Raw genomic sequence first — 15,155 nt, forward strand, 5'->3', positions numbered from 1 at the left:
AAGTTGGTTCCAGATTTTGGCCACCCTAACTGTAAAATATTGCCTTCTGATCTCTAACCTAAACCTATTCTCCATCAGCTTATTACTATTGTTCCTTATCACCCCAGGTGGTGCTGGGGAGAAAAGAGCTCTGCCTATTTGCTGTTGATCTCCCCTGATGAGCTTGTAGGCAGCCACCAAGTCCCCCCCCTCAGCCTCCTCTTGCTGTGGCTGAACAGGTTCAGGTCCTTCAGTCTCTCCTCGTAGGGCCTGTCCTGTTGCCCTGTCACCAAGCAGGTGGTCCTCCTCTAAACCCTCTCCAGGCTGGCCACATCCCTTTTGAAGTGCAGCACCCAGTACTGGACACAGTACTCCAACTGCGGCCTGACCAAAGTCACATAGAGGGGGAATATCACTTCTCTGGACCAGCTTGAGATGCACCTTTGGATGCATGACAAGGTATGGCTGGCCTTGCTGTCTGCGATCTGGCATTGGTGGCTCATGTTCATCTTGGAGTCAATAATGACTCCAAAATCCCTTTCTGCCTCTGTGCTTTCAAGAAGGGAACTCCCCGGCCTATATGCATGCTGTGGATTCCTTCTCCCAAGGTGCAGCACCCTGCATTTGTCTATGTTGAATCCCATCCTATTCTCATCTGCCCACTTTTGTAGTCTGTCTAAATCTAGTTGCAGCCTCTCTCTCCCTTCAAGTGTGTCCACCTCTCCCCACATCTTAGTGTCATCAGCAAACTTGGACAATGTTCTGTCAACCCCTTCATCTAAGTTGCTGATGAAGATGTTAAACAGTGCGAGCCTGAGGTCTGAGCCCTGGGGTACCCCACTGCTCACATCTCACCAGGTTGAGTATGACCCATCCATCACTACTCTCTAGGTGTGCCCCATCAGCCAGTTTTTTTACCCATCCAACTGTGTAGGTATCAATGCCACAGTCACTTAATTTAATGCAAGTTTTGTACATTAAATGGTAGCATGCCAAACATTCGGGCAATTTGATTCATAGATTCATAGATGCTAGGGTCAGAAGGGACCTCAACAGATCATCAAGTCTGATCCCCTGCCTAGGCAGGAAAGAGTGCTGGGGTCAAACCTTTACCATGAAGAAGTTTTTCTTGATGTCTAGCCTAAATCTGCTCTCTGTCAGTTTGTGACCATTGCTCCTTGTTACCCCAAGAGGCGCCCTGGTGAACAGAGCATCTCCAATATCTTGCTGCATCCCCCCCTAATGAATTTGTAGGCAACCACAAGATCACCTCTCAGCCTTCTCTTGTGGAGACTGAGGAAGTCCAGGTCCCTTAGTCTCTCCTCATAGGGCTTGTTCTGTGAGCTCCTAACCATAGGAGTGGCCCTATTCTGGAACCTCTCGAGTCTATCAACATCCTTCTTGAAGTATGTTGCCCAAAACTGGACGCAATATTCCAACTGTGGTCTGACCAATGCCGCATAGAGGGGAAATATCACCTCCTTGGATCTATTTGTCATGCATCTGCTGATGCATGGTAAAGTGCAGTTAACTTTGCTGATGATTTCATCACACTGATGATTTATGTTCATCTTGGAGTCCACTATGACTCGGAGATCCCTTTCTGCTTCTGTGCTGCTGAGAGGGTCACTTCTCAGCCAGTAGGTGTGCTGGATATTGTTGTGCCCTAGGTGCAGCACTCTGCACTTGTCCTTGTTGTACTGCATCCTATTGTGTACCGCCCACTTTTCTAAACTGTCCAGGTCTGCCTGCAATCGTTCCCTACCCTCCAGATAGCACTTCACCCCACAATTTAGTAGCATCTGCAAACTTGGACAGAGTACAATTCACACCCATATCCGAGTCACTGACGAAGATATTAAAGCGTACAGGTCCAAGGACCGAACCCTGTGGAACTCCATTGCCCACATCCTTCCAGGTCAATACCAGCCCATCTACTACAACTCTCTGGGTGAGGCCCCTAAGCCAATTTGCCACCCACTGGACTGTAAACATCTATGTCACAGCCTCTTAATTTATTTATGAGAATGGGATGAGATACCATATTGAAGGCCATCCTAAAATCCAAGAAAATGACATCCACTTCTACTCCTGCATCTAAGCATTTTGTGACCCTGTCATAAAATGAAACCAGATTGGTCAGGCATCTGCTGCTACGAATCCATGCTGGTTTCCCTGCTGCATTATTCTTCCCACTGGACTCCCACAAACACGATCCTTCATAATCTTTTCAAACACCTTTCCAAAGATGGAGGTGAGACCGATTGGACTATAATTACTTGGATCCTCCTTCCTCCCCTTCTTGAAAATAGGGACCACATTGGTGCTTTTGCATTCCTCTGGGACCTGACCCAAGCGCCACGAGCACTCAAACAGCCATGCCAGTGGTTCTGCTATGACACTGGACAGTTCCTTCATTACCCTCGGATTGAGCTCATCTGGGCCTGCTGACTTGAACACATCCAGTCCATACAAATGACTCTGCACCAAGTCAACATTGACAGTTGGTGAGCTGGTGTCCCTCTGATGCCCATCTAAGAACCCATTAGGAGACTTATCTTGAACCCTGTTCAGGAACACTGAGGCAAAAAAATTCATTGAATAGCTCAGCCTTATCCCCCCTGTCTGTCACTAATTGCTCCTCCTTGTTCAGTAGGGGTCCTGTGCTGCCCTGCACCTTCCTTTTACTCCCTACATACCTAAAAAAAAGACTTTGTTGTCTTTAATTTGTGTTGCCAGCCTCAGCTCAGCTCTGTAGTTGCTTTGGCTTTTCTAACTGCCTCCCTGGAAGTGCAGGCCAAGTAGGTATACTCCTCCTTGATAGCTTCCCCCTGATTCCACCACCTGTATGCCTTCTTTTTTGCCCTTAGGATCCCCTGGATTTCCCTGTTTAGCCAAGGAGGTTTTATTGTGTGATAGAAAGTGTGAATTTGTCATAAAGAAGTTCCTCATTAAATGTGGAACTACTATGTTGTAGATGTGCATCATGTTAATTTGAACACCCAGCATGCTTCTTTAGACCCTTCACCAGGGAGAGGGAGACATTGGCTGTATCTACATAAGATGCTTACTGTGCATTAGACTGTTCTAATGTGCAGTAATATATCACTGGCTACACGTACACAGCAGATACTGTGTAGTAGATCAGTCTAATGTGACATTTTATAGTACCTGTAAATACAGGTACTAGAAGTCAGTGCATTAAACTAATGTGCTGAAGTGTATTTGTAGATACTGACTGGGAGCAAATTGCTCCTGGTCAGCCTAGGTAGCAGGGGACCACAGGGGGGCAGGAAGAGCTGTCTGACTTGGCAGGATGCTGCGTTCCAGCCACTTGGAGATCAGGACCTTTCTCGATCTCCACATGGCAGGGAGGCAGGTGCCTAGCAGCCAGGACAACTCTCCCCAGCACACGGAGGTTGGGACCCATGCCCCCTGCCACCATGGGGGAGCCTGGAGCTCCCCCTGGCTACTGCATGGGGGCAGAGCAGGGCAACAGCTGCCCTGGACTGAACTGCTTCCATAGGAAGTAAATTTGCTCCCAATGGGTGCACGTTCAGATGTGTGTAGGGCCCCAGCTTAATGTGCCTGAAATTTCTGTGTAGAAAATTCAGGGGCATTAATTGCACGTGTAGATGCACCCACTGTTACCAAGTGACAGAGAGGTGGGGAGAGTAGCAAGCTCCCTGATGGCTCACCTCATGGCAAGGTGTCAGGAGGTGCATCTACACAAGACGCTTAATATGCAGAAGACTAATTCTACTGCGCATTAACATGGCGGGTAAAGCCCACATTAATGCACAGTAGATTTAGTCTACTGTGCATTAACGTCACTAAAAACGCATTTATCTGTGCTAATGCACAGTAGGGCCAATTATGGCTCATTAAGTTAGTACCTGTCATTAAACGTACTAACCTTAATGCACAATAATTATGGTACATTAATGAATGTGTACACATGTCCAGGGAGATTTGCCCTGATGCTGCCCAGAGGCTGTGGCTGGGGCTGACCAGGGGGCAGAATCCCCCATTCTTAGCCCTTGCTGCCCCTACTGTAGCACAACAGAAATAATATCTAAAGGGACCCTAAGGATTTGAAGTGGCCATTTGGGGGATTCTTTGGTTTAACAACTGCCTATGAAAGCAGAGGATTGGACTTGATGACCCAAAGGACACCTTCCCATTCTGTGTTTCTATATTGCTCATTTAGTGTCAGTGACGAGTCTGAGATTTCCTAAGGAAGACCATCTGGTAGTCAGACTCTTGTTTTTTTCTTCATTTATAAAGAGAGGTAGTTAGGTACCTTAGTATGAAGTTAGACAGAAGGCAGGGCAGGCAGCACCAGAGAAACTAACTCATTCATGGGCATACATTTTTGCAGGCAATGGTGTACTTTGTTAGACTAAGTATCTGACAAAATAGGCTGTGGTCTACAAAATCATATGCCTCTTTAAATGAATCATTCTGTAAGTGCTAGCCTGCCCTATCTTAATTTATAATGTTGCTCAGAACTTGGCCTGCTCAGTGAACTGCCCAAATCTTTGCCATTTTCTTGCTCATCACTCACCTTACTTACTCTTAACAGTACACTGCTTGACTTCCAACTTTCCCTCTGTGGCCGCATTCAGATTAGTGCAGCCATGTGGTATGTGGTGCTGCAGACATGCGTGGTGCCATATACCACACATTGAGCAGTTCTCTGAGCTGCAAGGGAGCAGTCCAGGGGTCAAAAACCCTTAGCAAAAAAAAAAAAGCAGAGCGGTGCACACAGGAACAGTGTGCGCTACTCAAAACTGGAGCCATGTTCTGGCTGTGGGCCAAGCTCTGTTTGGCAGGATTGCCACATCTGCATCCCCCCAGGACCCCAGATAAGGCTGCTGGGGCCAGCCCAGTGCTGGTCCCAGCCTGCCCTACCCCACCCAGAGTAACCTGCTGGATGCCAAAGGGCGCGTGGCACAGGTATTTCTCAGGAACAACTAACAGGGACAACTAACAGTGGCACAAGGTGTCCTGCTGCTAGTTGTCCTTGTGGAACCAAACATCCATGGTCACGTGGATGCGGCCTACAAGACTGTCTAAAAATTGCTTACTGCCTTCTTCTGTGATCTTCCAACAGTTTCCCTTTCATGTATTTCCTTCAGCTGTCTTCTACCCTGCTCGAAATCTCTGTAGAAAATCCATTCCATCCAAGAGTTATGCTTTTCCACAAATAAGCTTTTCTAGTACCAGACAGTGTCGTGTGCTGGCAGATTCCATGATGGATGTGCTGGTACAGGTGATGAGTTTGATTATGCTATTTATATCTTACTAGCCAATTGCCCGTCAAAAATGATGGGGGATAGAGAGGGGAGGGGGCCGGGATGGAGTGCCACCACCTAACGCCCCATGCTGCTGCTGTTCTGTCTCTTGCAGGGAGCGGAGTGGGGGAGCCGAGGCCAGCAGCGCTACACCCTCTGTCCGGTCCTCGGCATGGCTGCAAAATCATGGCAGTGCTCCCCCATGCTTGGAGAACTCTGGCTATTTCTGTCAGCCAATGAGAGTGTGAATAAAGTGTTACAGACAGACAGACAGACTTAGGCTTTTATAATATTAGAATTAGGATCATCTTTGTGATGTGCAATTTATCTGTTTTCCCCCCTTCATTCCTCATTTATACCGCCCTAATGTTTCTTCCTACTTAGTTGGTGCATCTACTTGAGATGCTTAATGTACAGTAGCCTAATACTACTGTGCAGCAGTGTGTCAGGGAAAAATCATGCTAATACACTATTGCACAGTAGTATTAGGCTACTATGCAATAAGCATCACAAAAAAAATAACATGCATAAGTGCTACTGCACAGTATTACGAGTTACTGCACATTTAGTCAGTACTTCATTAAGCAAGTACTAAATTAAATGTGTAGTAACTACTGCACATTAATGAATGTGTAGATGCACCCAGTGTTTACTACTTATACTCCTTAAATATTTGCATATTATTCAGATCCTCCTTACTTGTTTAATCTAACGGTAATATTTTTCATTCTTTCTGTCTAGAATTTTATGCACCCAAATCCCATTACTATTCCAGCAGAGATAGGTACTCATCTCCTTTCAGCTTCTTTGAAAATTTTAGCTTTAATCTTTTTCTTTGCACGTCACTCTCTCCTGCTGTTTACTTAGTCTCATATATACTTGCCTCAATTTTTTATTTAGATAACTTGAAAGAGTAAGGCCAGAAAATCAATTATAACACTAAATTGACTTTTCAACTTATGTAAAGGGAAATTCAACAAATAATATTACAGGGTATTAGTTACAGTTTTCTTTCTTTAAATTTGTGTATGTTTCCCATGGACTCAGAATAATCAGTTGAACACTCTACCTTCCAAATTCTTTTATTATTCAAATATAACTAATGCATTTGGTTTATCATTTATATTCTTGTTTCCAAACAACATGGCTCATCAGTTGTGCTGATCAAAATGACAGCTTCAAGAGTGGCAGTAAAATAATTATTTTAACACAGGTAAATGGAGGATGTTCTGTGACCTGTTTGAATCATGGCTGTCCTACTACCTGCTGTGTCTAAGAAGATATCTGAGAGTGAAAATAGCCCAGCTTTTCAGTAAATTTGTTTCAATATAACAGTCTGTACAATGTTCTGGGATGAGTTATGTTAACATCCTATAATAAGACACAACAGGATGCATTCATGAAAAAAGGAAAGTACCTACTATTACTTACAAAATTTTTCTGATTACAAGTTCTCAGATTGAAGGACACTGAAAGTAGGCATTTCAGAGCCTGCACATCTCTGCTTCTTTCAGCACCTTCATTGATTTCTGAACTGGAATATATAAGCAAACTAATTAGGAGCTTCTATTCAGATACCCTCTTTGATTTTTATTGGCAAATCATTTAAGTTATTATTCTTCCCTGTGAGGACAAACAATTAAATTAATTGCAGGAAAGGTAATAAACTATTGGTAAATACTTAGCAGGGGATTAGTTTTCAAATAATTAAGAATAATTGCTTATTTTAGATGATGAGATGACCATTCCCTGGTTAACAATGGATAGTTCAATAAGATTACTGTGTAAAATTATTTGGCATGGAGACCTATAACTCTAAGATGATAATGGCATTCCCCTAATACAACATAAACATATGGAGACTAGTCACTGACAAATCAGTAACAAATCAGAGTCAAATTTGTCTCTTGTTTCCTTTGGGCTATATTAGGAAAATTTCTGCTAATGTTAGTGAAGCTACTTCCAGATTTACAGTAGCCTAATTGAGATCTGAATTTGTTTTTTAATGGCAAGAAATTTCTTTTTTATTATTCATAATAGGGGAATTAATTATATTTTCTCCCACACTGGGTTTAGTATTATAGGCAGTTGCAAGGCAATATGGGCATGTTTTTTAAACTCTTAATGAGGTTTTAATTTTGGGGCTAATATATCAAAATATATTATTTGAGATTCCCAAGCATTTATGAAAAATAACACAGTTTTAGATTTCCCTCTCAGCTCACAGTGTTCTGTTGGTGTCTTTATTGTTCTTGCTTTAAGCGGACTTTAATACTCATGAGGAATTTTCCTGAATAAAATATGCTCATGAACATTTTGTTCAATTGATTGTATTGCATATATTTAGTACAGGTCTTGTTCCAAGATTTAGTAATAGGATCCACTGGTTTCATTTACTGTGTTAGTTTTCTTCTAATCAGTAGCAGCAAAAGATCTATTTACTTCAGTCTGACCAGAACCTTTTCTTCAAGACCCTATTTTTTATGACCCATTCCTGATTCTTTACTTCTATAGATAGTTTGGATGTATCTAAACAGTTGCATTAGCTTCAGGGCTATTACTCTAATGAGTGATTGTTGCTTATAATTAGCCTTCACAAGTCCTTCAGGGACTTAAAAAAATAAAACTTCTGTTTACTTAAGTGATGTACTTTCCCCACCATAGTAGTGCTGTGTTGGTGTGTGAACAGCTGGCCTTGAACAAAGTCTATAGTGACCGCACTTGTAATATTGGTGGTGCCATTAAGTGTACTCATTCTGTTGTATTCTTGTCTTTTAGCAGAAGGCCCCAGGTGAACTTTCTGATTGACATTCAGTTAGCCATGGAAGAAAAGGTTAAAAAATGCACCAATCTGGTTGATGTTTCCAATATGGTGATAAGTTGGAGAGAGAAGCGGGACCTTATGACCAACCTCTCCCAAGCAGAAGTCAGAGGGAGCTTTCCACTCCAGTGATCAACTCATAGAAACACAGAATCATAGAGAAGTAGGGCTAGAAGGGACCTCCATAGGTCATCTAGTCCAAACCCCTGCCTGAGGCAAGATTATCCCTGTCCGAACCATCCTATACAGATCCATAATCTAATCTAGTAAAATTACCATCAATCCTGAAACAACACCAGACATAACATCCTAACCTGCCAGAGATAAAGAAGGGGGACCATGAGAGCCAATGTCTTACTTCTGTAAAAGTTCAATGTACACTCAAGAGATCCTAGGTAGAGGGTCATGTCTCCCACTGCAGAGGAAGACAAAACCCCCACATCTCTTCCAAATCTGACCATGAGGTGAAATGCCTTCCTGATTCCAAATATGGTTTAAGTTCCAGCAGGAGCACTGGCACGCTCCAGTCAAAATTCCTAGTTGGCTGCAGCTAACACCCAATGCCTCTGGGGAAGGCTTAAAGAAAAAAAACCTTCTGACACAGCAGAAATGGGTAGGGAGTGAGAGGCAGGATTCCCTCCCAGTCCCATGTGGCAACCAGCATAGACCAGAATCATAGAACCAGAAGAGACCGGTAAGCTCATCAAGTCCGGTCCCCTGCTGTGGCTCCACACATCGGCTGATGCACGCCAGAGTTCTTATTGCCTTTCTGGCAACCTCATCACACTGTTGGCTCATATTCATCTTCCAGTTGATCATGACCCCCAGGTGTCATTCAGATGCTGTGCCAGAACAATGGACCACCACCCATCATGTAGCTGTGGTGATGGTTCTTCCTACCAAGGTGAAGGACTTTGCACTTATCCCTGTTAAATCTCAGCTGATTCAGTTCTGCCCATGAGTCCAGTCTGTCAAGGTTGTCCTGGATCCTGACCCCAACCTCCGAAGTGCCCATGTTTCCCCACAGCTTGGTATCATCTACAAACGTAATTATTGAGCTTTCCACCCCCTCATCCAAATCATTAATGAATATATTAAAAAGCATGGGTCCAAGCACCGATCCCTGGGGGACACCACTGGAGACAGCCCTCCAGGATGAGGCTATCCCATCAATTATCACCTTCTGGGAGTGGTCTCTAAGCATGGGAAATAGCCATAGTAGAACATAGGCATATCCCTGACTAGTGGCTGTCCAACCTCTTCTTGAACGCCTCCAGTAATGGAAAGTCCACAGCTTCCCTAGGCAGCCTATTCTACTGCTTCACTGTTCTAATGATGAATAGGAATTTCCTGATATCCAATATAAATCTATTTTGTTGCAACCTCAAGCCATTGGTCTGTGTCCTATGTAGAGGGATGCTTAGAAAACATGTAAAGGTCCTCCACCCCTTTATGACACTTAGAACACAAAAATGTTTACCCTGGTATAAGGAGAAGTGATATTATGAACCTCCATCCATAAAACCATGACACTTCTATTTACTTTGTCAAAGGCTATACATCTGCAATGCTTTGGAGCTAGTTGGAGTAGAGGCTTCTGCCTCAGGTGAGGTTAGGAGAGAATGGGGGAATGGTACAAAATATAATTGTGTGAGGGAGGAGAGGGATACATTTAAAAAATATACCTATTAGATTGTACACATAATTTAGGATGGAAAGTCAAATACAGAGATGCAACATGGACTTGTAAGAGCATGTAATATTTGCTTAAGTGTATTTAAATTTGCATGGACACATATGTATTTACTTAATGTATCAGCTGCTGTTGAAAAAATGGTCCTGTATGGCCTACAATGTCATAACCAGTATGTAGTAGCAAATACAGCATAAAAGAATGGTCTGTTGTAATTTCTACCATTGCTGCATGGCAGAAAATATAAGCTTTAAATCTTCAGAATGTTCCCAAGTTGCAGCTCAGTTGCAGTCATGACATTATTCTTTGATTGTGTTTCATGTGGTCCTTATAGTAAAAATTCTTTCCAGATGATGCTATCTGTTTCTGTTGGGGTCTTTAAGTTACAAATAACAGTGTTGGCAGAAGAATAATGATCAATTCTGAGTCATGAATAAAAAGAGCTTAAGCATTAATCATCTGAGGTAAGTGTCACTCAGTGAAGTCTTGTGTCTCAGACAGACCCCTTGATCACTCATGGAACCGAAACACACTTTTAACTGAGTTACAACATTAAGGATCCTAAAATACTTGATATAATTAATTTTTTTTATCCATATTTAGTGCTACAAGGTTTTGCTTGGGAAATCATAGAGGAGTCGCAACAAAAGACTTCTCAATTTTTTGTTTGCTATCTTCCTTAACCAATTATCGTACTGTTAAGTAGCAATAGGATATATTTGTTAAAGAAGTGATTCAAAATAGAGTACAGTAGATGTCAGGCTTGGTAGTATTAAGATAAAGATGTGTTAAATGTTAATGATACCTTTGAAAGAGGTTCATTATTAAAAATATTTAAACTGTCTTAAACAACAGGAAGGAAATAATATAATCTGTGGTCTGATATAGGAATAACCATATAACAACATAATATGTATATGTATCACAGGCAATTGGTATCTCTAGTATTCACTGAGATCTATTTCTATTTTGCAATTTTTTTTTAAAATCTAGGTATGTGATCCCAATATTATGCAAACACGTGTTCGCCATGTGTTAAGGTCTCCTTCAGATGCCAAGACTTGCCCAGAAGATTCACAAATGCAACCTTGTGTTCTCAATCAAAATTGCTTCCAGTATGAGTACAATCTGACAGGTAAGCATAACTGTGATTCACCAGACAAGTGGAAAGAGTAATCTTTCTCACACACTCTTTACTATACATTTACAAAGTCTGAAGAGACATGACAACTTATGGTACAATATTAAACTGCAGTTCTGGTCTTAAACATGGCTATGCATATAACACCCTACTACTCTGCAAATCTGCTCTTTGGGTGTATTTACTCAAATACGAGATGAGGTTTTTTTGCCTCAATCAGCACGGGAGAAAAAGCCCCTCATCTTACATTCACATACATGGAAAACTCACTAAATATGTTGTCTATCTGCCAGTGTTAAAAGCAGCATATGCTCAGCAATGGAAAACTATGAAGTTGATTAAATGAGGCCAACAGCGAGCATGGCTATAATATACCTGTGCTACATTGGACAAACATGCTGATAGGAGCCTCCCACAAGTATAAATTAATACAGCCCATCTGAGTCATATATAGGGTAATGCCCATTAAGCACAGTCCCCCCACTGCTGACTTTTATTCCAAGTCATGATGAGCATATATTTTGACTTCCCCTTCATTCCCACAGCTGAGCTGTGTCCTTCTTTCCCATTGCCAATTATTCCTGTTTTTTCACCAGCCTTAAATGCCTGGCAAACACCATGAAATGAGGCCCCTAATAGTTCACCCAGAATCCTTCTGTCCCCCCCTCTCTCAGTCTGCCACAAGATTAGTGTGGCTCTGCCTGCCCTGAGGTGGAGCTGGACCTGGTTGCCCTGTCTCATTTGCTTATACATTTTTGGAGCATCCCAGGACTCATGGCAAGAACATCCAGTTCCAGTCATTACTGGGGTCTAATTAGCACGTGGCTCCTTTGTAGGGGGGTCTCTGGAATACGTGTACATACTTAGCAGTGCCGAGCTATGGGGTTACCATAGCTTGAAATGCTGTCGACTCTGCTGGGGCCCTGCTTGATGAACTGTGTTGTAAAGCAGGGGTCAGCGAAATACAGACCATACTTAGCTAGCAAGGGAAATAACATGATCACTAACGCGATTTTCCTGGATGCTGGGGATAATCGCTTTCCTGACATGAGGTAGTACCTGCAGAGGTAATGTATAGTTAACCTCCCACTTTCATTTCCAGTGGGAAGATCTTGGCTTTTGCCCACTTTATGAACATGGGAGACTCCTCCTTGGCTTGCTCCTGCAGCCGTATGGCTGAGAGCAACCGAAACTCGGGGGCATCAGGACCCCAAACCTTCGTGCCTGGGCCTGCACATAGGATGCCAACCAAGTGATTAGAAAGCATCCAAAGCCCCAGGTGGGGGTGGAGGATGTTTGCCAGTAGTAGGGCCAACATGTGGTTCTTGAATGACTCATGGATTTGGAGTTGATTTGGCTGATTTGCCTTTGAACACGAAACATTTTACTTAAAAAAACATTTAAAAATTTGGCCTGCCAGTGGATTTTATCCCTTGGGTGTGCAGCAAGGCTGGGGTGGCGCAGTGGCTGGACTTGCTTCCTGGCAGCCTCAGCAGTGATGGCTCCTGCTAGTTGCTGCTGGCACTGTAGCTACTGCTGCTGGCTCTGGCCCCACTGCCCAGGCACCACGGCCCATTCACCCTGCGCCCGCTACTGCGGCCACTGGATGAAGCAGGCATGCTGGGGCTCAAGGTGAGTGTTTGCTACTTGTGCTATCAATGCAGCTGCACTATAAATTAACAAGAATGGGATGGACTCTGTTCTTCTTGCACAAGAATTATTTAAAAGTGAATTATTTACAAAATTCCAGTTACAAGGAAATGTTACAGCTGGGCAATCCTATTGAAGAGGACAGTACCCAGGTGAAAGCAATGGTAAAATCTGAAAGCAATATGGGTTGCATAGATGCACATGAAGGCAAAATGCATTTAGAAACTTATTTACAAATGACTGCAGTTGGTTGGAAAATTCCAAAATAAAAAAAGGAGAAAAATGGGGAAAAAAAAGTCCTCTTTTTTAACCATCTCTGCTAGTGCTTATATATAAAAAACCCCACAGAACTCAGCTTTACTTTTAGATCTGTGTTTCAGTTTTCAGGAGTGACAGTTAGGAAAAAAAGATATTCTGAAATATACCTTAAGCGTATTTGAAAGCTACCAGTAGACAAACATCCAACATCATGGTACCTCTTTTACAGTCATTTTTCAAATGACAGTACTTTATTATTCTTCATTTTTATTGGTAGCAAGGACAGCATAATATATATTTTTTCTTTCAGTTTCTTCTTTGATATAAAAATGGAGCTTCAAAGCTCATGTTGGGTCAGGTAAATGTTAAACATTATTCTGAATAAGGAAAAATACAAGGGAGAATGGAAATATCACTTTCACTTAAGACAGAGCTCTGTTTGAGATAATGCTGAGCATTACTTTGAGACAACAAATAGCTTAAAATGGAGTTGCACTTGAGAAACTTCTATGGCCACTTTATCAAACTGAAATTTTATTTCAGGCTAATAATATGGCCTTGTAAATGTGCCAACTGTTTTTTAAAGATATACTTTATCAGCATTCAACAGTTTTCTGCATACTCTGATGTACTGCTTTTGTTAATGGATATCTGAGACTTACTTCTTAGAACATTTTAGAACTTTTATACTTTTTTATCTGTTTTGTTTCTCTCTTATATGAGCTCACAATTCTAAAGCTCCAAATTAAATGATGATAACCACATCATGGAGTAAACTGAGGTAAAATGAAGTGCAGTGATCATTTGCTTTAATAAATATAATTATTGTGTGTTTTTAGACTGGAGTACATGTCAACTAAGTGAAAATGCAACCTGTGGACAAGGGATTAGGAGCCGCCTTTTGAGCTGTGTGCGCAGTGATGGAAAAACAGTAAATATAAACCACTGCGACCAGGTGAAGTTTACAAATGCAGTAGAGAAATCTGTTAAAGATTAATGTATGAATTGGTTATGGAAAATTACAGTCCTCTGACAAAGCTGCCTTTGGAGGTCTACATTTAACATTTGCAAGTCATGGAAGTTTGTGATGATCAATCCTGGATTTTGGAAGTGGTTAAAAAAGGGGAGAGCGGGGACCAGAAAATAAGAGTCTGAAAATGATAAAGTACGCTGATTGAACGTATGGCTTCTTTTCTCTACTCTAAAGTTGGATTTCAGTGATAGGGTAATGTCTGCATATGTGCATATCGTGGTACTGTGAGATCCTTTTAAGGCTGCATGGGGTGCCACACAATAGTAGCACTTTGTGTGCAAAAATCAACACAGGATTCACGTAAATCCAGATTTCAAATAGGAATCCAGTCTCAGAAAATCCTTGCCTGTTGTGGTCTTTCTGAGTTCTTTGCAGCCAAAGAATTTCTCTTTTATTTTTCCACACTGAAAAATGAGTGAAAGAAAGGGCTGGCATTATTCAAGGGTGCCTTAAGTCTAATGAGGAGTTCCTTTAATCTAAAAAGTTTGAGAACTATTGGACTAAGAATTATGTCCTATTAAAGTCATATGAGTAAGGGCTTGCAAAATGGAGCCTACAGTAAACAAGGCACCAGGGAAGTTCTGAGATGTAAAATTCTCTTAAAATGTAATCCATTATTACTGCACCTTTGGAAAAAAATCCCTGAAAATGATGACAGTATCATTTACATCGGGGTGGACAATTATTTTGGCTGGAGGGCCACTTGATGAATTTTGGTGAGTTGTCGAGGGTTGCACATGCAAAATCATTCAGCAGATATAATTTCAATGAATTATAGATTTAAAAAATCATATTATAAAAATCAAGCATCAACTATAACATATTTTCATTTTATTTTTAAACATAATTTTGTCCTCATTTATGGGTTTTTTAGTAGCGTACATAGAGGCAATTGCATAATAGCTCAAAATAAAGTCTTAATCTCATATATTGTGTGTGTGAGGGGGGCATGTGTGTGTGGAGGGGCTGCCTGGGTGCTAGGTGCTGGGAGCCAGCTGGGGGTGGGGGAGAGAGGGGTGACAGGGGGAGCATGCAGCAGAACTCTCCCAGGAGATGCAGTGGAGGTGCAGTCCACAGCAGCCTCCACGGTGCTGGGCATGGAGCCCAGCCTGGTCCTGACCCCAGCCCTAACCTCAGCCAGTGTGCACAGCCCAGCAGGGCTGCTTCTGGTGCGACTGCAGCTGCCTGGGTACTGCTCAGCTCCCACTGCCTCCAGTGGCTCTTCCTCCTGCCCCTGCTGTGCCACTCTGGGTGGGGGGGGGGGGGGGGGGATGCCGCCCGGC

The 15,155-nt window shown here is 42.4% G+C and overlaps 1 protein-coding gene across 1 annotated transcript in view; it reads left to right on the forward strand.

Annotated features, from left to right (window-relative positions):
• Window positions 1-15,155, forward strand: part of THSD7B (thrombospondin type 1 domain containing 7B) — a 685,311-nt gene that overhangs the window by 629,126 nt on the left and 41,030 nt on the right. The window contains exons 19-20 of the mRNA XM_025197580.1: window positions 10,784-10,925; window positions 13,679-13,794. Coding sequence (XP_025053365.1) covers window positions 10,784-10,925; window positions 13,679-13,794 — 258 coding nt within the window. The remainder of the gene's footprint in view (window positions 1-10,783; window positions 10,926-13,678; window positions 13,795-15,155) is intronic.

This window comes from Alligator sinensis, unplaced genomic scaffold (genome assembly GCF_000455745.1).
Source record: "Alligator sinensis unplaced genomic scaffold, ASM45574v1 scaffold277_1, whole genome shotgun sequence".
NCBI classification, from domain to species: Eukaryota; Metazoa; Chordata; order Crocodylia; family Alligatoridae; genus Alligator; species Alligator sinensis.